Below are 27,726 nucleotides of genomic sequence, written 5' to 3' on the forward strand. Positions count from 1 at the left end.
AATTAACTCACCAGATCTGTGAAGGTGAATCATACATATAAATAATACAGTGCATATAAGATATGCTTTACTCACTGGAGTTACCTGGGCTAGCAACCTAAGCCAGGTGACTGTACTAGAAAACATAAAAGAAATATAAGGAATATGAGGAGCTGGCATTATAATTCAACATAAGAGTGGGATGCATGTTTTTGTTGTTGTTTTTTTGCATTATTAATTTGATTGCTCTGTACACAATGTTTTTCATGTATATTTTATTTTTTCTCAAGTTAAACAAATGTATGTACATATTTACACATATATGTATGTATGTGACATTACAACAAAAAAAATTACATTTTTATTTACAGCAATCCACAGCTAAGAAAACAAACAAAAAATCTTCATTTTGAAGGATGTGTTATTTTCAAGTATGGGAAAAATAATGGCTTCGATGGCTTCGGCTTTAAAGCTTCTGTGGAAACATGTAAAGATTTTCAGGAATCATAAAAGGTTTATATTGGTTACAGTGATAAAGATATTTCATAAGGGCATGTAGACTTACAGTTAAAGAGGAGATCTGCTGTGGTTCCTGGTTCATTCTTTTTACACTCACGCCTTCTAAACTCACTCCATCTAAGAAGCTGGTGTTGATGTAGCCTTCTGATATTGAGTACATGTCATTATCATCATCCTCATCCACCCCGACACTGAAAGCTTCCCTCATCTTCTCTGGAATCAGGCAATCCAACAGAATAACTACAAAACCAATCGCTGCACACAATAAACCTGTAAACCAGAAAAGCGTGTTATTCATAAAAGAGCTGCTTTTCTCTTTTGAGAATTATAATATCTTTAATTAATGTTTCATGTATAGTCTACATCACATCACCCAGTATGCCAGAAAGACAAGTGTTAAATCACTATGTTTGACACAGAATACGTACCAGTGGCGATGGCTAACCAAAAGGAATGGCTATATACAGGTTCAAAGGATTCCGTGCCTATAGAGAAGCTGCACTGTGGGATGTTGTATATTGTGGAAAAGGAGGCCAAGGAGAAGAAGATAAAAGCTGCTGTAGCAACCATCATGAAGCCGCCGTAGAGGATGACTGGCATTGAGAAGAGGATGTTGGCCACTATCCAGCAGCAAAAAGCTGTCCTGTGGGAAAGAGAGAGAGACACCATTCTTTACTGTACCTGTTTGCATTTGTTGAATAGGCCTTGTCTCTACATTCTGAAGACGGTGTCAACGATCACGGTGTCAGTGATCACAGTGTCTTACCACAAGGTGGCCGAAGCGTATCTGCCCGAGTACTGGTACTGATAGATGAGACTGCAGGGGCTGTCGAGGGTGAACTTCTCAGCAATGTACAGGATGGGGTTGGGAAGACCTTTTTCCAGGGCATAGTAATAATCATCACCTCTGACACCAGACCATGTGAACATTTCATTGTAGTCTATAGTCTCGTTGAACTGTACCACAGGATCTCCTACAGGGACAGAAATAAATATTGAATATACGAAGCCTCCTTTGATCAGATCGAACTTATCTCATTTGCTCATTTGATTGCGTTTTTTGAAAAATTCATCGCATTATATTTATAAGTCGCAGTTTAGACAGAGTTTCTGGTCAACTGACCTCTGAGTGTGATGTTAATTCCATACAGGCCCACATGCAGACCCACCTCAGCATTCACCACAGCATTACTGAAGGATTTGTACGTAGTGTTGGCCTTCAACCACCCTTCAGCCCAGTCACAGGTAAAGTTTAAAGCTGTAACAGGAAGCAATGACTTCATTCTCAGTCTATAAAGCTATCATTTCAGTAACACTTTCTTATTTCCAGCTTAATGCATGACTTAAACAGTTTCACTAGGTTTCCAGATTATTTATTTGTCATTATCAAGACATATCCCAATTCAAATCATTTACAATACTGTTATATAAGGTGAAAAAACAACAACAAATGAATGGTTATTTGATATGTTTTAAAAAGTTAGGTTATAAAATACTCACCAACTATAACCACTCCTACAAATAAGCTTAGAATTATCCTGAATGTCCAAAGAATCCTCTGAAAAGAGAGGAAAAAACATCTGTAACTTGAGCTTGCAATTAGTAAAATCCTGACAAGCAAAAACAAGATTTTTTTCTTTTAAACTGGTACAAGGAGCCTCTAAGTGATGTGTTCTTTGTTGATGGGCTCTTGTATTTGAGTGCCCTTACCGATCGGCCACGTATCCCGGGCACAATGAGGAGCAAGGTGACAAGCAGAGTCAAGAAAACCAGGATGACAGCGAAAAGGCTGCCGCTGAAAATGAACGAGGTTCTTTGTAGCGGATAGAATGGGTAAATGTCATCGTAGAAAGTCATCTTCTCTCCAAATCCGTGCGCTAAAGCTAAAAGCACACCGTGCCACAGTGAGAAAGCTCAGTTACCGGTAGATACTCAGATAAGATCCTGCTGAGTGCATCATCTCTGATTTAATAATGACTTCATTACAAACATCTTGGGGGAAAATGTTGCCATAGCCTGTTTATGTGCTTACGTATAAAAACAAATTGAAAAATTACTTGCAAAATGACAAAAATCAGTGCTAATTCCTATTATTATGGTCATTTCTGATGTAGACTTTTAGCTTAAAAAAACAACAACAAAGAACCCTTTTAGCTTCAAATAAGCTAAAAGTTCTACTGAAAGTAATCATTGTGTCTTACCTGTAAGAACAAGAAACAACGCAAAGTGTGCACAAAGCGTGCAGGATAGTCGCAGTCCAGGGGGAATTGTCTTTCCCAGGCGGTGTGCATCTTTTATATCCGACTTCATTTGCATAGACGGTAGGTTCAAGAATGGAGGTGTCAACCAGCAATGACCATCCCTTCTCTGATAAGTCTAGCACTTTGTTTCAGCCGCGCGTAATCTTCAGTTTTGCGCGTTTACTCCCTGCATATTTTTCCTGCGCGCACTCAGATAACACTGCTCAGACTCTCCAGTGCTCGCTCCTGCCTGCAATGTGACGTGTGCCAACAGGAAATCGAACCTTTTCTTAGTTTCTCCTGCTTTTTTTTTTTAAGCTGAATTCTCATTTCCTGCTTCTGAGTGATTTCTGACTGTTCTCAGAGTTCTCTAGGTGCCTTGTCTCCTAAAGAGCTTCACTTGGCTGCGTCTTTGTCCAGAATGGGTTTGCTCTGGAGCGCATGCTGGACACTAATCGTGCTGTCTCTGACAGTCTGTGCAACAGGTAAGCAAAGTGAATGGTCCTTTAATTAATATGATTATAAGAATGAGTGTTCACCCTGTGGGACCTTATGCTTGACTAATGCTATATTCCTGCCTAGTGATTATATCTATTAGCCAGACTGATACAATCCTAATTTGTAAAACATGAGGTACAAAGACAGAGCAGATCCAGCAGGTGCACTGGGAGGGAAAAGCTTATGGAATATACAGACAGTGCAGAACTCTAATCTGTTCTTTAATGCATGAGTGATTGCAGCCATAGAATTTGAATGACGCAATGAAGTAAGCTTAAATTTAGCTTTTATAACTTTTTATTGTTACTTTACTGTAAACCTTACTGTTCACATGTGCAATATATCAGCTGTTTACGACCTCTAAATAATATTTTATTGTATCACGTATGCTAATGTTAATATTCTTTTATATTTCTGTGTATGCTCTTTTTCTTTTTACCATTTAATGCACCATAAGGACAATTTCACTGTACCCTGTGCAATGACAATAAAGAATCTCTCTCTCTCTCTCTCTCTCTCTCTCTCTCTCTCTCTCTCTCTCTCTCTCTCTCTCTCTCTCTCTCTCTCTCTCTCATCTCTCTGTCTTTAAGAAATGACAACAAACTCAGATCACCATACCCATAATATTTGTGCACATGTGACTGATAAGACAGGTATATTACCAGTCACCAATTGGACACTGTTGATCAATTAACCTAACTATTATACATTATTTGAATTACATTTTTGAAAAAGCAAAACACAAATCTGAGAGGTAAAAGATTCTGATTTGGCACGGTAAATAAAGTATTGAACTGATAGATTCCAAGGTATAAATGTTATAGTTAAGAGCATCTAATACATATTACTTTAGCACTGCTAGTATAAAGTAAAACCCATATGTACTTGATGAACTTGACCTATTGTTAGTTCTTGGAGCTAATTAGATTAAATACAATTTTTATGGATTTATATCAATTCTCAATCTCATAGATGTATTGTCAGTGGATTAGTGATTTACAGTGTTTCTTTATGAATACTTTGTTTTGACTATACAGGCCCACAATACACAGTACAGTGATATACTCTATATGGCCAAATGTTTGTGGACACCTGACCATCACCCATTTGTGAACATCCCATTCCAGAACATCCCAATCTAGTCTACCGTTTCTTTTAGAATAATCCCACACTTATCTGGGAAGGTTTTAGTGTATGGTTGTGTGGATCAGGGCAGAATCATTAATGAGGTCAGGCACTTACACAGAGTTTCCATCCAATTGCTTACACACAATTGGGACTCGTGGTTGCATCATATGTTTCTGATATGGGGTCATTGCTTAACTAGGGTGATTCATCTACTATGTTATTTATGCCTTCATTGTAGTTGTCTTTTCTGTCAATCAGACTCTGGCATTACATGGGAAGTTCAGCGATATGACGGCTGGTATAATAACTTGGCCAACCATCGTCGTGGAACAGCAGGTAACAACCTGATATATAGCTAGCGGTAAAGTAAACTATGCTAGAATATAAGATAAAAAGGTTTCTCGTTGGTTTTTGGGTGATTAAGGGTTGAACATGGAATGTATTTGAAATGGAAAACCTTCTGTTGTAGCTACTAACCAAAAACACTTTGAGCTAGTGAGAAGTAGTCTTCATCTAAGGAGCCTAATTGCAGCACTGTGAATGTTTGTTGAACAGGTGCACCTCTTATGCGCCTCCTGTCCGCTCACTACTCAGACGGAGTTTTTCAAATTCACGGATTGCATCTACCCAATGCACGGCTAATCAGTAACACAGTGTCACGTGGCCCCTCAGGCTACCTATCAGTCCAGAACCGAACAGTTCTTTCATTGTTTTTTGGTGAGTGACACCTTCATTACACACATATAAGTTTACTATAGCAAAAGTTGTCAGACAATTTATGCTGACAGTCCTGGATTTTTTTTGACTGAAGCATTATACAATGTTTCATTCTGACACAAATATAAAATATCCTGCTGGCCATTAGGTTTTCATGTGGTGTATGAGATTGTGGAATCTCGAAGACCTGGTTGCCCTGCTGAGTTCATGCACATCCCAGTCCCAAAGGATGACCCTGTCTTTGGCAGTAACTCCACAGAGCAGGTCATTCTCCAGTTCCAGCGTGTACAGTGGGACCATAGTAGTGGACAGAGTCCAAACAATCCTAGAAAACAGGTAAAACCTAACGAAGAGCTGAGCATACTGAATTTAGGAACTATGCCTGGATACCAAAATTTAAAGCCATTGATTTATTTTGTACATAATAAATGAAGTAACATAAAATATATTCATGACTGATAGAATAGAAAAAGTGTCCAGGTGTTTATAGAAACATTTCTGGTGTAGAAATTAACTCGTTTAGCGACTAATAGACATTTAATATATTTTATCCAATTTAAACTCCCAAACCTACTGTATATTACTCACTTTTGTGCATATCTTTTATATCAGTTTCTAACATGCTTCAGGTGAGTAACTAAAAAACCTGATCGCTCATTTCTTTAACAGGTGAACCAAGTGACAGCATGGATTGATGGCAGCTCAATCTATGGCACCTCCAGTTCTTGGTGTGATACCCTGAGGAGTTTCCATGGAGGACGTCTGTCTGCAGGCTCTTTTAAAATGCCAAAGAAGACAACCAGTAGCAATTTCATGTGGAGCCCTCCAAATCCCTGCACTGGACAGACAGGTCCAGAGGGGCTCTATGGTAAAAACATTAGCGAATTAAAGTTTTAGGCCTTTGGGTAATTTCAGCTGCAGTTAGGATGGTGGAGTTTCAACATGATACCTCTACTGAAGTGTATGTTTTCTATGTTTATTCAGACTAATAACAGTACAATGTTTTCTGAAAGTTTAGAATGACCTCATTTATCCCATAAAACAGGCTCAATCTTCAAAACAAGTCTTTTTATGTTGTCCACCTGGTCCTACTTTTTTGCTAAACCTCATCAAATCCTACAATTACTGTATATTGTTGTTGTTTGTGTTGGCTTTTTATGGTGCTTTATTTCTGCCACATAATCTGTGGTAATGCATGTCTCAATGAACTTAAGTCCTTGAGCAATGTCTAGATAGCAAAATGCTATCCTAGAGAGCTTGTCAGCTTTAAGAAACATGTTTACCAAATTGTCAGATGTGTTCCTTAAGAATTGCATATATCACATATCACAAGATTTCTTTCAGTAGCCAGAGCTCTATATGCAAATTATATAAACAGAAGACATATCAGAGTCAGGTTTACTGGCCAAGTATGTTTTTACACACACAATGAATTTGGTACCGGCTCAAAAGTACAGACATAAGACGTATAGTGATTTTCAAAACATCTACCAGTTTCAGGCAAACATGTAAAATAAACAGTGCAGGTGTGAAGCATCTTAATCTTGTGTTTTGTATTGTGTTTACTGATTATTATGTCTTCACAGAATTTGGGAATGCCTGGGCCAATGAGAATATCTTCACAGTAGCCGAGGCAATTGTTTGGTTTCGTTACCATAATTATCTTGCTACTCAACTCCACAAGGAACACCCATCGTGGTCAGATGAGGAGCTTTTCCAAAATGCCAGGAAGAGGGTTATTGCCACATTTCAGGTAGAAAGAAAAGTCATCTGTTATTTAGAAGCCACAAGGAGTCGAGGGAAGTATCAATTTGTTAGTCTGTCCACCTGTATGGTTGCCTCATGCACTTTCTGCAACAGGGCTTAAGCCAGTTTTTGTTTGACTTACAAGCTACTTCGGGTGCAAAATAAATAACTGCCCAAGTCATGAGTCAGTTCATGATACTGAAAGGTGAAGAAAACTATGGACTTTAACAAGAGTCGATACAATAGACAGATTAGTATTTGATATGTTTGTATGGTTTATCTCTCCATAAACAACGCTATACTCTTTTCTTCGTTTATTAGAACATCGCATTCTATGAATGGCTGCCTGCATATCTAGGAGTCTCAGTGTCTCCATACCCAGGTGAGAGGTCAAAGGAACAATGTGTGTGTGTGTGTGTGTGTGTGTGTGTGTGTGTGTGTGTGTGTGTGTGTGTGTGTGTGTGTGTGTGTGTGTGTGTGTGTGTGTGTGTGTGTGTGTGAGAGAGAGAGAGAGAGAAAGTTTCTATATATTGTTTGGAACCAAATATTTCCACAAGGATAGGAATATCTGATCTTTTTGACTGTGTCACTGTTTGTTTCTTTCTTATGTTTAGGCAACTTTTATGTAAAAACAAAACAAAACAAAAAAAAAAAAAAAAAAAAAAGACAAGTGTAGATATAGCATTAATTTGCTCTTTTAATAATTATTTCAACGGAAGGTCCTCACAAGAAATATATTATAGACATGTGTGCGTGCAGGTGTGCATGTGTGTGTGTGTGTGTGTGTGTGTGTGTGTGTGTACAACATGTGGTTAGCTGACATGCTCTACTTAGCTGTGGTTCAGTGAGTTACCACTTGAGGTTCTGTTTAATGGGCACAATGGGCTTTAGCTACGTCAGTGAAGGTTAACGTAAGTCAGGGTTATAATTTCTGCTGAGGAAGCTATTTTTTTGGATTATCCTTCCTGAAGAAACAGAACATTTATAGTCTTAAAGGATGTATCAAACATTTAAATTAAGTTTTCATTAGAATTCAGATGCATTCCATAGAAACTTTTTTGCCCAAATCTGACTTGTCATAACAGTGCATCATAGATAGACTTGTGTACATGCAGTAATCTGGTAACACTGACTAAATCATTTATTGAATGCAATCATGATTTTCTTGAAAAACACTTCTAGGCTATCAGCAATCTGTGGATCCAGGAATTTCTCCAGAGTTTCAGATTGTAACAACGTGTTTTGATTTAACTCTGCTGCCCTCTGGTGTTTATATGAGGTAACACATTAAAAAACACACTTTGGTTCTATAATGTAGATTCCTTGATTTGAATTGGTTGTGTATTCCTCAGGGATGTTTAAAAATTCACATTTTTTTTTATTTATTGATTTATTATATTTTTAGAAACAGAACTTGTCACTACAGAAAAGTTGTGAACTCTGATGGGAGTACCTCTCCAGCACTGCGCTTTTGCAACAGCTTTTGGAACAGAGATGTGAGTCAAGCATAAAAAAAAAAGTTTTTTATTCTTTTTACATTTGAGATCAAAACTATTTCAAATGTAAAGATGAAGCAGCTTTTTAAAATTTGATTCCTTTCTCTAGAACCCAAATTTAAATTCTGGCCAAGATGTGGATGATCTGATAATGGGTATGGCTTCACAGACAGCTGAGAGAGAGGACAACATAATTGCTGAGGATATTCGAGGTTACTCTTTTTTGTTGCTCCCTTCTCCTCTAGTTATTCTAATGAAGTGATCAATATATATACCTTCATGTGACCTACAATGTAGTGAGTGTACATCGTGTATAACAGTGTAAATTTGGTGTTCCCTCAAAATAACTCAACACACAGCCATTAATGTCTAAACCGCTTGCCACAAAAGTGAGTACACCCGTAAGTGAAAATGTCCAAATTGGGCCCAAAGTCTCAATATTTTTTGTGGCCACCAATATTTTCCAGCACTGCCTTAACCATTTTGGGCATGGAGTTCACCAGAGCATAAAAGGTTGCTGGGAGTCCTCTTCCACTCCTCCATGAGGACATTACAGAGCTGGTGGATGTTAGAGACCTTTTTTGTAACTATTTAATTAGTCAGACAATAAGACAAGACTAAATTGTGATAAAATTATAATATAAATTGGTCATTTCCTCTCTTTTACCTTTGCTGTGCAGATTACATGTACGGTTCCTTGCAGTTATCACGCACTGATGCCGTGGCTATGGCCATTCAGAGAGGGCGAGATTTTGGGCTGAACAACTATAACCATGTTAGAGAGGCCCTCAACCTTCCACCTGTCAAGAACTGGGGAGAGATTAATCCCAACCTGAACAAAACTAATCCAGAGGTAAAATACATTTATTCATGAAATATAATATTTATTAACTACATCTATATTGCTTTCCTCTAACATTCCAGTCTTTTTTTCAATATCTGGTTTTGTTGTAGTTATTTTTGGAGCTGTCAAAGCTGTACGAAAATGATATCAACAAGTTGGAGCTGTTTGTAGGAGTTTTGCTGGAGATAAATCAGGGACCAGGTCCAGTGATTTCCTCCATTGTCCAGGACCAGTTTGAACGCATCAGAAATGCAGACCGATTCTGGTTTGAAAACCAACAAAATGGGTAGGATATTAATTACATGAAAAACATGTCACATTTGCTTATTATTTTCTGTGAATTTTTTTTTTAATTAACCTGCTGAATCTCAAGCAAGAATTTCTATTGCAAGAATTTTGTAGATTAATTCTAAAGGAGAGCATTTTATAACCTGGGTTTTATACTGTAGCATTCTACACTGTACTGATTAACCTCATGGATGCATCCTAAAACTAATAATGGCTTCAGTGGTGCACTAAGCATTTATTTAGCGTGGTAGTGTACAGTTTGGTACTGGGGTCCAAATATCTGGTGAAAAAGCCAAACCTCTTCTGCTGTTTTGGCTAAAACTGAATAGCCAAAAATCAGAATAATAAATGTACACACCAAAGTGAGTAAACTCCTCAAATGACTCACTCTAGCCTTAGGTGAAATACACACAAACAACTTGTATTAATCCATAGCTGGCTATAATCAGCTTAACAACCTCTCAGCCGGCAATATAGCAATACAATATAACCTAATAAGTCAGTATCATGAATAAAAAATAAAAGTACCCTTCATCGAATTTGAGAATTTTTCAGCAAGAAAAAAAGATTTCTAAATGAAACATTTCACGAATCTTAGCTGATATATGATGTCTGTGTACACGATACTGACGTTTATTGCCTTAAAGTTGGCTTTCTGTGCTTTCTTCACAGCTTGTTTACAGAGGAGGAGATCCAAGCTATCCGAAAAACCACATATTATGATGTACTTCTTAGGACCACGACCGCAAAGAGTGGAGACCTACAAGAGAACGTGTTTTTTTGGCAAGATGGTACAATTAACTCAAAACACACATATCACCCATTATTACTTGTACTTAATGCTTTCAGATATTTCAACCACTCATTCTCTGTCACCAACAGGTGATCCCTGCCCTCAGCCTCAGCCAATCACAGCCTCTATGCTTTACCCTTGTATTAAGGCTACTACTATGAGCTATTTTGACAGTGGCAGCAAAGCAAGCTTTGGTATTTTTGTCATTGCCGTTTTCTTCTTCCCTGTAGGTCAGTACGCCTGTAAACGTGTGTATTCATTTAGATAAAAAGCCAAAATCTTTTAACTCTCATCAGTGGTTCAAAAATATACTTATTTGTTGTTCCTCTTTAAATTTAAACAGTGAGTTTCCTCATGGCTTACGTAGTGGCCTATATGCGGAAAACCAAGTACAAAAGGTTTCTGAAAAGGACCCAAGGCCTCACAAGAGACAAAAAAAACCACACTCATGGAATCCGAGGTAGTTTGTTCAGCCCATATTATTTCTACTTCATCTGGTGTTATCAGAGAAGTGTTAAAAAAGGCAATTCTTCCTGTGCTCATTATTTGTCCAGCCTATGAGTGGCAAGGATATTCGGAGTCTCCTCAGTGTGTCAGTCTGGAGATTGATGAAAAGAAACGGCTTCAGATTTATGGGGAAAATGGGTCCCCTGTGCGCACTCATAACATCGGCACTCAAGACCTCCTCGAGGTGTTTTTGTCCAACGATCACCAGCACCGTGCCCTACTTCTGAAGATCCCCAAGGAATATGATCTGGTAGGAAATAATTCCGCTGAATATTTTCACATATTTAAATCCACTACAAATCAGATGCAGTAGTAAAATCTGATGTGTTAAGATGTCAGCTGTGAAAATGCAGTAATCCGAATGTATTCAAAATGTCTTCAGGTTTTGTTTTTTGAGAACATTGTGCAGAGAACAGAGTTTGTGGAACAGCTGCAGTCTACCCTGAAGGAAATGAGCCAGAATCTTATAGTGACCGAGATGAGCGAGAAAGAATTGCTGAAGGAAGCTGTGAACAAAGAGCAGCGAGCTCAGATCGTAGAGACTTTTTTCAGGCATGCATTTGCAAAGGTAGAGACTGGAGACCCCAATTAGTGATTATGCATGTGCTTTTGTGTGTGTTAGCTTGAGCCTGCTTCCTGCTGCAATAGAATTTGTATATGAATTTGAAGGTTTTTTTTAAATTATTTCTTTCTGTGCCTTAGATACTAGATATTGCTAAAAGTGATGCAGGAGACCTTAGTGGTGTATCCTCCAAGAGAACTAAAGAAGCTCTTCAGTGTGAACTCACAGGATCTGAGTTTGCCAATGCACTTGGGATGAAACCTGACTCGCCTTTTGTGGAGTCCATGTTTTCTCTGGCAGATAAGGATGGCAATGGATACCTCTCTTTTCAAGAGTTCTTCGATGTTCTGGTCATTTTCATGAAAGGTCAACTTATTACCATTATGTCTGGCCCGATAAAGGACGTGTTCTTAACGTGTTATCTATTGCTTTTGAATACTGTTTAAACCTCATTGTAACCTTGTTTTTTTCTCAGGAACCCCAGAGGAGAAGTCCAAGCTCCTGTTTTCCATGCATGACATTAAAGGAGAAGGTTTCCTGTCTAAGGAAGATTTTTGTTCTTTACTCAGGTAAATATTCTTTTTTGAACTCTAATGATCAATGAATTTGTCATAGTGTTCATTGTATAAAGCCTTACTTAGAATTATTTTAGATTGCAGTTTGCAATTCATTTCCAAATTTTCAGGATATCCATCCAGGTCAAGTTTTCCCTTGTATTTCCTTATATCTGCATAGGTCTTTTTTGGAGATATCCAGTAATGTCCTCTCTAAGAACCAGGCAGAGGAGGCTATAGCAGCTATGCTTCATGCTGCAGGCTTTGAAAACAAAGATCATATCACCTGGAAAGACTTTCATCTCTTATTACAAGATCATGAGAATGTCCTGCAGTTTGCGCAACTTAACATCAAAGGTGTTTTTATCTGAAGATCACATCAGCATATTGCGCTCAAAGTCTCTTTAATGCAATTCACTTTGTGTACAAACCATCTAAAAGGTCGATTTTGCCATCTGCTTATTCTTGTATCTTATTTCCAAGCTGTTTCTGAATGTAACGGCTCTCTGTCCCCCGCTGAGCTCAATTTCCTTTTTGATAGCATCACTGTTGAGCAGCTCAGTGTAATTGGAAGCATTCAACTTTGTGATACAGCTATACAAATAGCCAGATGGTAGCTCATAATTTTTCTATACTAGTGAGAATGTGGTTAATTGTCCAATATCCATCCTGTTTTTAGGTTCTGCTGAGCTGGTGTTTAATTTGCTGTTTCTTGTGCTATCTTTGTCATATAACTGCAGGAATGGAAATGCATTACATGAACAGACTGAGCCAACATCGTGTATCTTTTATTGTCACAAAGAATCAGAGGTAAATATTAAAAAAAAAAAAAAAAGTGTTTTCAGATTGATCTCAAATGATGTATTTGTTCACAATATGAACATCTGTCTTCTTTTATTTTTTCAGTTCCTCTTTTAGAAAAGATGGTGACTTTGTATACAATTGTCCTGTAGATGATGGCCAGGAACTTCGCCAAAGAAAAAAGTGAGATTTTAAGTAACTTGTTTTTCCCCTAGTATTCTGTTTGAAATGACCGGTTTCTTATCTAATGAATGCCATTTAGGAGTACAAAGACATCACAGATTATGAGATTGCTGCCTTATTGTTTTACAAACATGATCTATTATTTGTCATGTCACATGTCCAGATATCCATGCCTGATTACAGTATGATCCACTGGGCTTTACCTAAGCTACAGTGATCCCTGTAATTTTCAGATTACCATCCTAAAACCAGCTGTGTTTGTGGGCTTGATGTAATGCAATGACATGATGTCTGCTAAATTTCACTATGAATTAAATCCCGTTTTAACCAGTCATATATGGTCTGAATACCTGGCATGTGGAATCACTTGAAGTAAGAGTTTATAATCACCTAATAGTGTACTCATTACTCATTTTTTTCCAGATTGGGCTTCTCCAACCCTAAGCTGTATGTAAAGCCTCAGAGAGCACGCTACATCAGGAGTCGTGTCGAACAGAAGATCCAACAGTTTAAACGTTTTGTGGAAAACTACCGTCGCCATATTGTATGCATTGGTGTCATCTATGGGATCACTGTTGGGGTTGTTCTGGAGAGATGCTATTGTGAGTCTATGTAACCAAAATTGCTGCAGAGTTTACATCATAAATCACGAGTTTGTTAAGCATATTTTAGATTTGTATTGATTTATTTACTAAATGTCTGTCGTTGAATTGATTTGAATTTAATTCAAACTAATCTCTCTGTTTGTAGTCTACGGTTTTCAGGCTCGCACTTCCGGTGTAACAGAATCCTCTATGGTGGGCATCATAGTGTCCCGAGGTTCTGCTGCTGCCGTCTCTTTCTTGTTTCCCTACATGCTCCTCACAGTGTGTCGCAATCTCATAACCATGTGCAGGGAAACCTTCCTCAACAGATTCATTCCCTTTGACTCTGCTATAGATCTGCATCGCCTCATGGCTATGACGGCTATCGTCCTTACAGGTCAGGGACGTAAAGGTTAAAACTTCTTGGAAAAATTTTGGTTGCTATTGTGCTTGGGTTAATTGTGTATAGTGCGTATAGTCTCCATATCACATGCACTTAGAAATCACACATGGAATTCAAGAAGTAAAACAATGGTAATCTGAGATGGTTTGACATAGTTTTTGTCAGCTATACGGGGAAATACGGGATAATTGATTTGTTTACACTGCAACTATGAACATGTTTAATCTACACAGCACGTTTCAGAGTCATTTCTTATTTAACAACAGGAGCTAGTGTCTTATGTTTTGCTGTATAATAATGTGTGTGAATCACTCATTTGGTACTTCAGGATTTCACATTTTAATGATCATTATTCTAACATGTATTAATTCTCATCCTATAGTTACACACAGCTTGGGACATTTAGTCAATTTCTACGTATTTTCTGTCAGCGAGCTCAGCATCCTTGCCTGCATATTTCCCCAAGTGTTTTCCAATAATGGGTAAATTGTCAATATTTTTGTTCATATTGACTTTACACAAAATAACCATAAGCTTACACTGCTGGAAAGACCCATGTCTGAGAATACATGTGCAAATTGTTTACAGGTCAGAGCAACCATTAAGATGGACCTTTTGGTTCTTTTGTACAGTACCAGGTAGGGCTACTGTTTACTGTGTGTGTAGTAGTGGTTTAAGGGTGTGTACAAGTATTTTATGTCTCATTTAAGGGTGTGTGCATGTATTTTATATCTCATTCTTACTCTTCTTTTCTTGCAGGCATAACAGGAATCATTCTTCTCTTTTTCCTAGCCTTTATGTATGTCTTTGCCTCGCACTACTTCAGACGTATTAGTTTCAGAGGGTTTTGGATCACACACTATATTTATGTGCTTATTTATGTCCTGGTGAGAAAAAAAACCTGAATAATCTGATAAGCTTTACTAGGGTGAGATGCTGTTTTGTGGTAGGACTATTAAATAAAGAAATGCTCTATGGTGTTTTTTTTCCGGGCAGACAGTGATTCATGGCAGCTTTGCCCTCCTTCAAGAGCCACGATTTCACATCTACCTGATCCCTCCTGCACTGCTCTTCCTCCTGGATAAGCTCATCAGCCTCAGCAGGAAGAAGGTGGAGATCCCGGTGCTGAATGCTGAGCTGCTCCCCTCAGGTACTGGATATTACATATATGCTTAAGAAACAGCAGCATATGCTTCAGGATTTATTTTTCCTAATCTGCTTTAGCTACTTTCCGTCATGGTGTGAGTCACTATTTGGATTTCCTCTATGGCAGGTGTGACATATCTAGAATTTAAGCGCCCCCAGGGATTTACCTACCGTTCAGGACAGTGGGTGCGTGTGGCCTGTCTGGAGTTGGGCTCAGATGAGTACCACCCCTTCACACTGACCTCAGCACCTCATGAGGACACCCTCAGCCTGCATATCCGCGCTGTGGGACCATGGACCAGCAAGTTGCGAGAGATCTACAACATGGAGAGACTGAAGGATCTCGGGACTTATCCTAAAGTAGGAGGCAGCATTTCTACAGTATATTTTTTTAATCTTTTTTTTTCAGCTCTGCATAAAGCAAACTTGTTTAATAAATGTAGTTAACTCCATTACTTAATTTAATTGCTAATTCAGTTCTGATTTGGGGGGCTTGCTAAAACATTTTTATCTCCTCAGCTGTATCTGGATGGACCATTTGGGGAGGGCCACCAGGAGTGGAAAGACTTTGAGGTGTCCGTTCTAGTGGGAGGAGGCATTGGAGTAACTCCATTTGCTTCCATACTAAAGGATCTAGTTTTCAAATCTTCTGCAAAACTCAAAGTTCAATGCAAAAAGGTACTGTAATGTAATCAATCGACATTGTCTTTCATCAAAACACATTTTCAACAGTTTATATGACTCTTTAGCATTTGCCTTGACTTTATAATTGATTTTATTAGTACCTTGCTGTTAGAGAATAAAATTTGCCCGATCTTTCTACAGGTTTATTTTATCTGGGTGACACGGACTCAGCGTCAGTTTGAGTGGGTGTTGGATCTCATAAGAGAAGTTGAGGAGATGGATTCACAGGAGCTGGTGTCTGTACACATCTATATCACTCAGCTGGCAGAGAAGTTTGACCTGAGGACCACCATGCTTGTAGGGAACTTCTCCAAAATGAAATGTTGTAAACAAAAATGCACACTTTTGAACTAATGAACTAGCCGATGTTACCCTGCATAATTATATTTACACTATATTCATTTTAGTGATATAGATTTATAACCCTAAATTTTTTTTCTCTTAACCCTTAGTATGTATGTGAGCGTCATTTCCAGAAGGTGTCGAACCGGAGTCTGTTTACTGGCCTGCGTTCTGTCACACACTTTGGTCGCCCACCATTTTTGGCTTTCTTCAGCTCCCTACAGGAAGTTCACCCAGAGGTGCCATGCATTCTTAGACATATCTGCTATAACTATTGTTAGGTCACAATTTTCCATTTGTGTAAGCTGCTGCTAGTAATAAGATCTCTAGCCCATTAATAATTCAGAAAAGATCAACTTGATATTGATGATTCACCCCATGATAACTCATTTGAGCTTATACAATATGGGCATTTATATATAATTTACCATTATTTAAAATATTCATCCATCTACTTTTAATATTTCCAATGAATTAGGTTGTACAAGTTATTATACATTGACCTTTATTTAATCTGAACAAACTGAATGTCTCCTAACCCCTAATTCCTTTATTTCATTTCATTGCTGAAGGTGGGGAAGATAGGTGTCTTCAGCTGTGGTCCACCAGGACTGACAAAGAATGTAGAGAAAGCCTGCCAGCAGATAAACAAACGAGATCAAGCACATTTCATTCATCATTTTGAGAACTTCTAACTTGACTGTTTGCTCCTAGATTTGTGGTTGGATAACAATACTCTGTTCAGTTACTAACAATTTACTGACCTTCGTTTTACTTCATACGTTCTTCAGATGAGGAAGATCAAGCAGATTACATAATTTATTTTAAAACATCTAACTTGATTATTGATCTGAAATGTACTGTTACTAACAATGAACAATAAAAATAACTAGTTATAAATGTGTTGATGTTATGAGATGCATTGAATTTACTTGGTAGCATAGTGCAATACTGTTAGAGATTTCTTTTTAAGTTGTCCATTTTTTAGAGATTTAAATGTGATTCATGTAATTCAATTTTCCTTCTGAGCTTCAGTGTGATAAAGGGCAATTTGTGCTTAATATATGATACTTGAATACTAAATAAAATTTCAATGAAAGAGGCATTTCTGTATATTAGACCTATAACATGATTCATTGGGTGTTATAGTAATACCAGCTGCAAAAGATATTGGTGCAAAAACTCTTAAACAAAGCTGCAGACACACAGCACACACAGAAGTGGTTAAATAAAGACTTTAGTTACTAACGTCCTGCTCAATTAAACATACAAAAAAGGCTTTAGTTACTAACGTCCTGCTCAATTAAACATACAAACATACACTCATCATATACAGTACAATTAAACACAAACATACACTCATCATATAGAATATCAATATACAAAAAAACCTAAAAGAATACTACTACTAATAAAAAGAATAATAAATGAATAATATACAGTGTCTTGTCAAGCTAAGGTAATAATGTCTAGTCAGATGTGACTAGTGAATGTCTTTTTTGTGACCTTTCCTCCAAATTGTACTACTGTCATACGTTTACCCAGAATCTGTGTGACCTAACATTTGTGTATTCATCTTTGTGCCAGATTATTCTATATCGATAAGAGTGTGTATGCGCACCAAATAATAAGGATAACTACATAATAATTAACCCTCCATACTGCTTCACAAGAGTTTCACAAAACTTCACTCCCAGTCATTAACTGCTATCAAATGACAGAAAACAAAGAAAGGTTTCTCAACACATGAAAGTTGCAACCTTATAACCTTTTCATAGTACCAGTACCTTCCTTATAGCAAATACCCAGCTCCCATTTCCCTCTGAGTGTATTTCTTTTCAATAAATACAATAGTTGTAGCAGAAATTTTAGCAGAAGTGTTAAGATAAGCAAGACATTAAGGAAATACAAGGATAATTTATGAAGTAATTAATCAGTTAACAACCACCATTGTAAAAAAAAAAAAAAAAAAAAAAAAAGAATCGGATCTCCTCCAAAGGTCTTATCACTGTGATACATGTCACACATTAAGTTGTACTAAATAGGCTCCTTGGGTGCAGCTATCTCTCTGAGGAAGACAAACCTCCATTGTAATACCTAATCCTATTTACAAGAGTTTGACAAGTGAATGACAAGAATGTGCATTAATACAAACTACAGAAATAGGCAAGAACTTGAATACCCAGGAAGGACAATTTTATTCACTCTGGTCATAAAGAATCATGTTTGGGTTTCAACAGAAAGCAAAAAAAAATGTTAGGTTAACCGTTTTTTTGTTAGATTAACTTTTTTTTATACAATGTTTGCGTTTGATTACAGATTTCTCCATATTTCTGATTCTGGAAATATTGTCTAGCATCAAGACCACAGCATAAACCAACTGTAGTACAATTTGGTTACTCTTAAATACGTAAGCATCTAATGAATAGTTTTCTTTTGAGAAATTCAATAGTAAGTACGTGTTCTCATTCATGAGTGAAGTATCAATGCTGGTGCCTAATGAAATTGCTTGTCCATGGGTCAACTGTAAATGAACTGTTAGCCTGGACATGTAATCTGCTGGTTCTGGGTGCCTGGACTTGCAAATTATTTCTTCTGTACCTGCTAAGAAAGATCAGAGCAAATTAATGGCAAGGAGAGGCTTAGAGATTGAAGTAGAGATTGTTTAGAAATACCAGTTACTCAGAACTAAATATTATTGGTGTGTGTTAGGTCAGTCTGTTAGTTACAGTAGGTTGGTGGATAAGTGCAATACATTTGTGGAGTCTTTCTTGCATCGATTGCACCTTTATATATCATTATCATTGAATTAGTAATCATTTACAGCCATGTATTCTAATGTCACAGCACCGTTTAATGGAGAGGTAAATATTCCATGACAAATATATAACACAGGACTATACACACTTAGACAAACGGATACATCCTCGGTTCGGATTCAAACATTTAAGGAAAACATTTGTATCAAATGTTGACAATAACTACTAATAACATAGTGAATATTACTATTACTACTAATACTAGATTTTATAGTTTATAATAATAATAATAATAACAACAACAACAATAATAATAATAATAATAATAATAACAACAACAACAACAACAATAATAATAATAATAATAATAATAATAATAATAATAATAATAATAATAATAATAATAATAATAATAATAATAAAAGTTAAATTCATGTATACCGGGATACATCAAGTAGTAGAGACACTAAAAAAACATGAAATCATGCTTGTAAATAACAATAGATGTAAGAGCAAAATAACTAAATAGTTTTACTAGGTACTTATGGGTTGTAAGTAAGTAAGACTTCACAGGCTGATACTATCAAATTGCAGGCTGATTGTACATAAACCTTTAGTTATCATAAAACGTTATTTCAGGTATAGTGAGGCAAGCTTTTTCAAATTGTGGATTTGTATGTAAGAGTACGGGCCATGAGATAAAACCGTTGATTAGCTATTGCAATCTCAATGTCACTTATTAACCCAAAACGTAATCAAGGCAACTGAACAATCTTTGTATGAAGGCTATTATTAAAAAATTAATACTGATTGATACAAGTAGTGCTACACGTTCTGGGAATGTGCCCTAACGATAGGTACACACTTATCATTGTCCATTTTATCTAAATGAGTGTGCACAACCTTGTTATCAAATTAATCATGAATTGTAATAATAGTTTACTAAAGCCTGCGATGGGTTGGCACTCCGTCCAGGGTGTATCCTGCCTTGATGCCCGATGACGCCTGAGATAGGCACAGGCTCCCCGTGACCCGTGAAGTTCGGATAAGCGGTAGAAAATGAGTGAATGCGTAAGTGAGTGAGTTTACTAAAGCAATTGACTGCTTTCATCAGGTTAAAAAATGGGATCTTGGATCGCACATCATTTGCAATCTGACCTTTTTTTGACTTTGTTGTTACGACATTTGGCGGACGACCTTATGCAGAGTGACTCACATCTTACCTCTTTTATATGCAATTGGGTGTTAACAGCCATGCTCAGGGCCCCAGAGGTGGTAGATTGGTAGTCCTGGGATTCAAGCTCACAACCTTCTGATCAGTAGGCCAACGCTTTACCTCAGGCTACCACATCCACTCTAGATCTGTCTTATTGGTTGGAAGTAATCAAAGTTACTATTCTGTAATTAATGAGCTGAATGTTCAGGAAGAAGCGATTTTCTGTTTGTATTTTTTTCCAGATATTTTAATAAATCTACTTTCTGTTCATTTTAAAATGCAGTATACAATATGTTGTGATCTGATGTGATGCAATGTTGAAATGATATGCCTGATTATATTGTAGCTTTGGCATTTACAATAAAGTGTTTATTTGGCAGCTGAATAAAATTTGAAATAAACAGAAACAACACACTATATCATGGAATGAATGTTTGTCAGTTAATAATCCTTTTGACTTAATATTTCAGGACGTCGCTTGCTGGTAATTATACTGTAGTGGAAGAATAAAAGAAACTAGAGCACATGTTTTTAAAAATAAAGAAGAGGTAGTAAAGAACTACTAAAAATCAGGTATGTTAAGAGCAGAGAAAAGATTAAAAGGGGTACTTCAGGACCAGGACTGGGAACATGTGGACTACATCAACAGTTTAATGCAAATGTCAGGTGTACATGAAGTGGTAATTAATGCCATCTACTGGTACAGTTACCCAAGTGAATCAGAATCGGAGCCAACTGGGCAAAGGATTGCTATCTATTGATTATCTGGTCATCTTATTTTTACTGTCTGATCCCAATTTTGGTGCTTTTAAGCTGTAAAATGTATGATAATTTTATCATTTTTCATTATATATGTGCTGTTTATTGTCTTTATGACATATCAGGATGAATTAATGCTTTAATTAAAGATATAAATAATATCAATATAATGTTTAGTAAAGGGATAAAAAACATCATTCAATTGCATTTTACAAATTAACTTGAACAAAAAGAGGACACTACTTAACACAAAGGTAATCCTCTTATAGTGTGTAAGCATCAGGCTTAAATTCTGCCACTGTTCTGACTGTATTACTTCTCCAGACATTTTCTGTGTACAAAGCTTACTTAATGTGGAAGCAACACCTGTATGGTGAAATATGTGCTTTCAGTTTTTTGGCAATAGTATGGACAGAACTGGTGAAGAAGTCTTAGTGGAAAGATTTAGAACAAAGATGCTCGGGAGAAGCACGATGAAATGGTACGAGCAGAGGACCAAGAAACCAAAGAACGAAGCAAAGAAAGCAAGATGCTGGAAGAAAAAGAAAAGGGTCGTCAGGATACTGAAGCAACACAGAGAGCTGATCCTAAATGAACTAGATGTGAACAAGGTGCTTTCCTGTTTGTTGTACAAGAAGGTCTTTTCTCTCAGTGAATATACAGAGCTTCTGGGCCAGGAGTCCAGCAGAAAGAGGGCAGAGCTTTTCTTGGATCAGATAATGGATAAAGGCCCAGATGCTTTTTACTCCTTCTGCTCTGTGCTGGAGGAAGTGTCTCCTCACCTGCTCACATGCTTGCTGTTGGGACATGAAGGTATTCCCGTCTAGCTAACACCAGTAAATTGTTAATTCTGGAAAAGGTGAATGCCTAATCTGTCTCATTTTCATCTTTTGAGGAGAATATAGGGTAGGTTATGACTTTTATAAGCATTACTGTAGAGAATCATTAATAGAAAAGAATAACCTGCACAGAAATGCCAGTTAAAATACGTGCTTACTTCCAGATGACAATTACAGAAATGTTCAATTGTTGTATACAAAAAGGACAAATGAAATACATAGGATTTTTTTTTTTTTTACAAAATGAACCTCCTTTATTTTTGTTAAATTTAATTTAATCACAGAAATATTTTTATTGACATGAAAACAACATATTTCTGCTAAAGAGACCAATAAATTATAGTTATAATCCCAGAGTCTTCACCATCTGCTGACAGAATAAACTTAAAACAAACTAAACCACCAACTGCCTGCTCAACTACCTGAGATTTGTACTGATTTTATACTGCAGACATGCAGAGGAAACCTCACTAAACCTGAACAGGCCACTAAGGCAGAAAATAGCCACCTAAATCCACACCACTGAGCAGATTACCAGCTAACCACTGAGAGCAGCCATAGCAAGAAGAATTCATCTTATTGAACTCAAAGGACACAGATTACCAGTAATAGCCTTTAAATTCAGTTAAAGATTTGGAATTGGGGAAAAATACCAGACAGATTTACAGTAGTTAATGTTAGCAATTACATTAATATTCTGTGTTCAGTAAAATTAGAATTAGAATGAAATGCCCTTATAACACTGTTCATCACCTGTGAACTTGGATTAAAACCATACAATGCTTTTTGAACAAATAAACAATGAGAAATTCCTTGCAATGTAAAAATAATTGCATCTGAATGTATGAAAACAAGTGTTCAACACTCACACTTGATTTATACCAATGTTTATAGTTGTATTTTTTTATGTCAAAATATTACCCATGGCAGATAAATACATGGCAGATTAATTTTAATTAATGCAGTTTGCATAAAACTATTAACTGACTAATCAATGAAATCAACCATTTCTCCAATCAATCATTTATAGATGGCTCGGGTGGACAAAATAAGGAGCAGGGACAGAATCTGCCTTCTCAAACTCAGGAAGATCTCTTTTCCAAAGAAGAGGGTACAGTTTGCTATCCCCCTTTGTATACGGATCCTCTTTTTGATACGCGGTAAGACTTCACTTGTTTGGCAAAAGGTTTCCTCCAGCTTCCATTAGAGCTTTTCTCAAAACGGATCCAAAACAGAACAGAGAGAATCATTTCTAAACACATTGAAGTACACAGCTTCACCATGACTAATTGAGTGGTCAATGGATATGAGACAGGATCTATTATATAGCTTTTATCTAGGGGAGCACGGTGGCTTAGTGGTTAGCATGTTCACCTCACACCTTCAGGGTTGGGGGTTCGATTCCCACCTCCGCCTTGTGCGTGCACGGAGTTTGCATGTTCTCCCCGTGCCTCGGGGGTTTCCTCCGGGTACTCCGGTTTCCTCCCCCAGTCCAAAGTGCATGCATGGTAGGTTGATTGGCATCTAGTGTGTGATTGCGTGAGTGAATGAGAGTGTGTGTGCCCTGCGATGGGTTGGCACTCTGTCCAGGGTGTATCCTGCCTTGATGCCCAATGATGCCTGGCTCCCCATGACCCGAGGTAGTTCGGATAAGCGGTAGAAAATGAGTGAGAGTGAGTGAGTGAGTACTGTAGTTTATAATCTACAATGTATTCCACATATTATAGCAGATTGGATAATAATGATATGTTATAAATATCATTATATTATATAAATACATATATGTACAGTGTACATAAACCTACACTGTGTACTTGTGTATACTTGTGAAATAGGTGTTACTTCCATTTCTGCTAAGCCATGTCATGCCTTTTTGTCATGGCTGTATTTTGTCAATGTGATTTTGTGTAAATTCGGTAAAGATAATGCCTTTTTACTCAATAGGATCAGATTTAGTTTAAAAAGCACTAGGTGTCTCTTATATATTATGTTCAACTATTCTTTCACCACTTCATATTCACTCTCTTACCATTTTTTCTTACCTTGTACAGGTATTCTCCACATTAAGTATGTAACTAAATAATTAATTTACCCTGGCCACATTCAGCATTTTTAATTCTTCCTTTAGTGCATCGAGGGACTAACCACCTACTGGGTTATTAACTAGCTTTAAATGAAATGACTCTAGGAGTGATGCAAAAGTAATTACGGTTTCCAAAGTAAGCCCAACGGCTCTTTGTGGCATGGCAGATGGGCCTCGTTTAACTGATTACATCTATGATTTGATTAAATTCTACTTTTAGTCCCATGTACCACAGAGTCATCCTGTTATCAAGGTCATTTGAAAATTTGCCCTTAGCTCTGGACACTTGCTTACATCACCATTATAAGGTTGCTTACCTCAACATTCATTTTTGCTTTCAAATACTGTATGCATCTTTGTGGATATGACTGTGGGCATTTATTAGGCTTGGGGGAGGTTTTTGCATTTTCCTTCCCTGAAGCTACAGTATATAGAGTTTGTTGTTTTTTATCTTGTTTTTAAATGCATATCATCAGATGTGTGGTGACTAACAGTGGCATTGCATGCGCATGTGTAGGTGCAGGGTGAAATGCGCAGATGCCTGTGAAGGGTTTGTGTGTGTCTATATGTTTATAAAGTACTCAAAATATGTCTGAGTATTGTAGGGACCTGGAGGACAGGACTGGGATATGGGTGAAGTACATCAATATGAGTGTGCAAAATGAAAGAATGAAATGTTTGCTTTCCATTGGAATTTGAACTCTATCGATGATGCAAGCCATCCTTTGCCTGGAGCAAATTGAAGAAAATTGCCCATGTTCTCTCTCTCTCTCTCTCTCTCTCTCTCTCTCTCTCTCTCTCTCTCTCTCTCTCTCTCTCTCTCTCTCTCTCTCTCTCTCTCTCTCTATCTATCTATCTATCTATATATATATATATATATATATATATATATATATATATATATATATATCCTGTCAGTCACAGTGACAGTAAGAGTGGGTTTCTGCAAGCTCATGCATGTGGAAGAGAGTAGGCAGTAAGGCATTCCCCTTTTATGCTGCCCTGTGATGTAGCATGGGCATCAGTTCAAAAAGATGCAGTTGGCTGGCTTTGTGTACCTTGGTGAAAGCACATGTTATGCTTCACCCTTCCACTTATCCATGTTGCATGTTAGTGGAAATCTGGCCAGTGCATAGGGGTTGGCAGATGACCAAATCTGGGAGAAAATGGGGGTAGCAAAAGCTCAGGACACACGCACACACACACACACACACACACACACACACACACACACACACACACACACACACACACACACACACACAAACACACACACACACACACACACACACACACACACACACACACACACACGCGCACACACATATTTAGGATAGAGCCACACACACATAGAAATAAAGTTAAAGGCTGGACAATCAGAATGAATCAGATGTACAAAAAAGCACAGACAGCAGAAAAACATGCTTATGGATAGAACTGAGAGAGCGATGCAGTGTTCCAGCATTTCTAATCTGGCTTCTTCTTTTAAAATTCAGTGACACACTCTAATAAACAGGGTCATTCAGAAATGCTCAGCTGCTGACACAATACACCGGTTATTAGAAGCTTGTCTTATCTTATTATAATTCCTTTTTTTTTTGTCTTTCAAAATACACGTGTTCACATGAAGGCGTACAGTATATAGGAATGTATGTAAACAAATAACCTTTTTTTTATGCATTATATGTCACTCTAAAACTACATCTTTCAGAATCTGTTGTTGTGTCAAACAGAATAAACCTTGGAATTTCTCTGTACATCTCTGTTCGTAGATATCGAGTATATATAGATTTTGCCATAAGCTCTGCTTCTGCTTGACATTTGGATGTAAGCTGTGTGTGTACTTGCTGTGTGTTAACTCATTTGTGCATGTGTGGCACTGAGAGCATGTGTAATTGTGTGTTTATGTGTGCATCAATAAGGTTGTTTTAGCCTGGTGCAGTCTGACAGGCCTTCACTTCCTTTTTGTCATGCTTTAATCCAGTGAACCATCATTTCAAGCAAATTATAATAAAAGCCAGGATCCACACTCACACTCTCACTCCCACACACACACACACACACACACACACGCACACACACACACACACACACACATAAACTCACGAATGTTCTTGCTGAATAGAAAGGAAATTAATTGCTATGGCAGGTTCAGCATTGCAGGGATGGCTACAATATTTATCTGTTGGGTTTTTCAATCTGTCCATGCCTGTCCGGTGTTGTTAACTTTCTTGCTGACTTCAACCAAACATGCTCCTCTAAATCATAGCCCCAGGCTTCACTCAGCAGGCGCATGCTATGTGCAAGGACATATTCTGCCTGGCCTTATTCTTCAGCTCACTACCATCACTAAAACTTTTCAATATATGAAGTAAATTAAATACATTATTCAATGTTACCTTTTTTTTTGGCTTACTCTATACTACTGTATGTTATAAATTAATTAATTTCCTTCCTGACTTAAATCACATGTATGTGCTTTCACAGTTTTCACTGCTGACACAAAAAGAACATGAGCCAAAGCCAAAAAGCAGTTAACATATTTGCTCTTGAGCCAAAGTCCTTTATACATAGTGGATGTCTGCAGAATCCAGGTCCTTATTGGTTAAAAATAACTAGGCTGAAATTCTGGTCTCTTAGGTTTAAAGAATGGGAGAAAGAGAGAGGGATGGGAACGAGAGAGTGAGGGAGAGAGAGAGAACAAGAGAAAGAGAGGTTGTGCTCTACTCCAATGACTCACCTCACAGCACAGAGCAAGAGAGAGCACTGCGACAGCAACGAAGTGTGACTTGTGTGTGTGTATGTGTGTGTGTGTGTGTGGTGTGCATAGAAGTGTGTGTATTGGAATTTATGTGATATTTAAGCATGTGGCTAAGCCTGATTGTGTTTCTACTGGTGCAGTGTACTCATGTGGAGAGGACCTTCCTGGCATCTCCTTTGTTTGGTGCAAAAAGCTATAAATCACACTGTTCCAGCTGGAGAAAGCTCAGGTCTAGCTTTCACCTCAGGGATTCGGCTTTGAGCCCTACAAACGATTCCTGATCTCTTTTTTTTCTACATAGGAAACCAAGGAGTGGAGATAGGCCACAGGAAGGAGGTCATTTTACACTTGTCCTATTTAATCGAATTTAAATGATTTATACCTGACATTGTGGAACCTAAAATGTGAAAAATTGTACAAATAATAATAATAATAATAATAATAATAATAATAATAATAATAATAATAATAATAATAATAATAATAATAATAATAATAATAACATGGTGCTCAAAAAATGAGCAAAATATTCAAGTCTGGATTCAATATCACACCAAAAATCAAACAATTGAAACTACAGGCTGATCCAGTTTGCATAAATTTCATCCCGGCAACTCATAATGTAAGTTAGAAGTGTGTATGACCCCCTTGTGCCCCCATGTGTCTGGGTATGTTCCTGATGAGCTTCTCAGTGAGCTTCTGGACAGCCTGTGGTGCTACTTGGTGGATTTGGATGCTCTGATACATAACATCCCAGAGGTTTTCAAATGGATTTAGGTCAGGGGAATGTGAGGGCCATGCTTTCTTCATTCAGAAACTGACTAAAAGGGTATTGCCATCACCAGGAGGAATGATTCCTCCTGAACCAAGACAATGACTGAGGATTTCATCCCAGTACATAACAGCATTAAAGGTGTCATGTCTGTCACATGCTGAGTGTGAACCTGCTCTCTTCCTTGAAGAGAACGGGGCACCAATTGCAGACCTGCCAATTTTTGTGTTTTCTGGAAATGCCAATCAAGCTGCATGGTGCTGAGCTGTGGGCACAGGTCATACTGAAGAATATCAGGCCCTCATGCAACCCTCAAGGAGTCTATTTCTAACAATTTGGTAATTTTGTAGGACCCTGCTAGTGTGCCTCCTTTTCCTTCTTGGACAAAGGTGCAGTTACTGGTCCTATTGCTGGGCTGTCGACTTTTGATCCCTGATCAGCTCTTTTCATGTAACGACTCATACTCCTGGCATCTACTCCATGCTATTGAAACTGGTGCTGGGAGACACTCCACACCTCTTTG

At 37.6% G+C, this 27,726-nt stretch overlaps 2 protein-coding genes across 3 annotated transcripts; one reads left to right on the forward strand and one right to left on the reverse strand.

The window, feature by feature from the left end:
- Positions 1 to 316: 316 nt before the first annotated feature.
- duox2 (dual oxidase 2) lies at positions 317 to 2,991 on the reverse strand. Of its 2 annotated transcripts, XM_027173096.2 has the most exons (8): positions 2,700 to 2,991; positions 2,209 to 2,381; positions 1,999 to 2,056; positions 1,622 to 1,756; positions 1,265 to 1,472; positions 927 to 1,141; positions 545 to 768; positions 317 to 454 (listed from the first exon to the last, which is right to left on the reverse strand). In XM_027173096.2, exons 1-8 carry the CDS (start codon positions 2,812 to 2,814, stop codon positions 446 to 448), a joined length of 1,137 nt encoding a protein of 378 aa, XP_027028897.2. In that variant the 5' UTR covers positions 2,815 to 2,991; the 3' UTR covers positions 317 to 445. The 2 variants fall into 2 exon arrangements, with proteins under 2 accessions (XP_027028897.2, XP_027028896.2); XM_027173095.2 differs by having other exon boundaries at positions 433 to 768.
- Positions 2,992 to 3,159: 168 nt separating this feature from the next.
- duox (dual oxidase) lies at positions 3,160 to 17,056 on the forward strand. Its single transcript, XM_027173450.2, has 33 exons — positions 3,160 to 3,223; positions 4,623 to 4,700; positions 4,920 to 5,081; positions 5,230 to 5,417; positions 5,751 to 5,949; positions 6,668 to 6,834; positions 7,149 to 7,209; positions 8,010 to 8,106; positions 8,233 to 8,323; positions 8,433 to 8,535; positions 9,004 to 9,176; positions 9,278 to 9,453; positions 10,128 to 10,246; positions 10,338 to 10,478; positions 10,592 to 10,708; positions 10,803 to 11,005; positions 11,138 to 11,323; positions 11,458 to 11,683; positions 11,793 to 11,886; positions 12,053 to 12,228; positions 12,612 to 12,681; positions 12,778 to 12,855; positions 13,279 to 13,457; positions 13,606 to 13,836; positions 14,225 to 14,324; positions 14,431 to 14,480; positions 14,602 to 14,729; positions 14,839 to 14,992; positions 15,116 to 15,348; positions 15,508 to 15,666; positions 15,814 to 15,969; positions 16,125 to 16,253; positions 16,587 to 17,056. The coding sequence occupies exons 1-33, from the start codon at positions 3,160 to 3,162 to the stop codon at positions 16,707 to 16,709; spliced, it is 4,611 nt and encodes a 1,536-aa protein (XP_027029251.2). The 3' UTR covers positions 16,710 to 17,056.
- The last annotated feature ends 10,670 nt before the right edge of the window (positions 17,057 to 27,726 follow it).

This window comes from Tachysurus fulvidraco, chromosome 10, assembly GCF_022655615.1.
Source record: "Tachysurus fulvidraco isolate hzauxx_2018 chromosome 10, HZAU_PFXX_2.0, whole genome shotgun sequence".
Classification (NCBI taxonomy): Eukaryota; Metazoa; Chordata; class Actinopteri; order Siluriformes; family Bagridae; genus Tachysurus; species Tachysurus fulvidraco.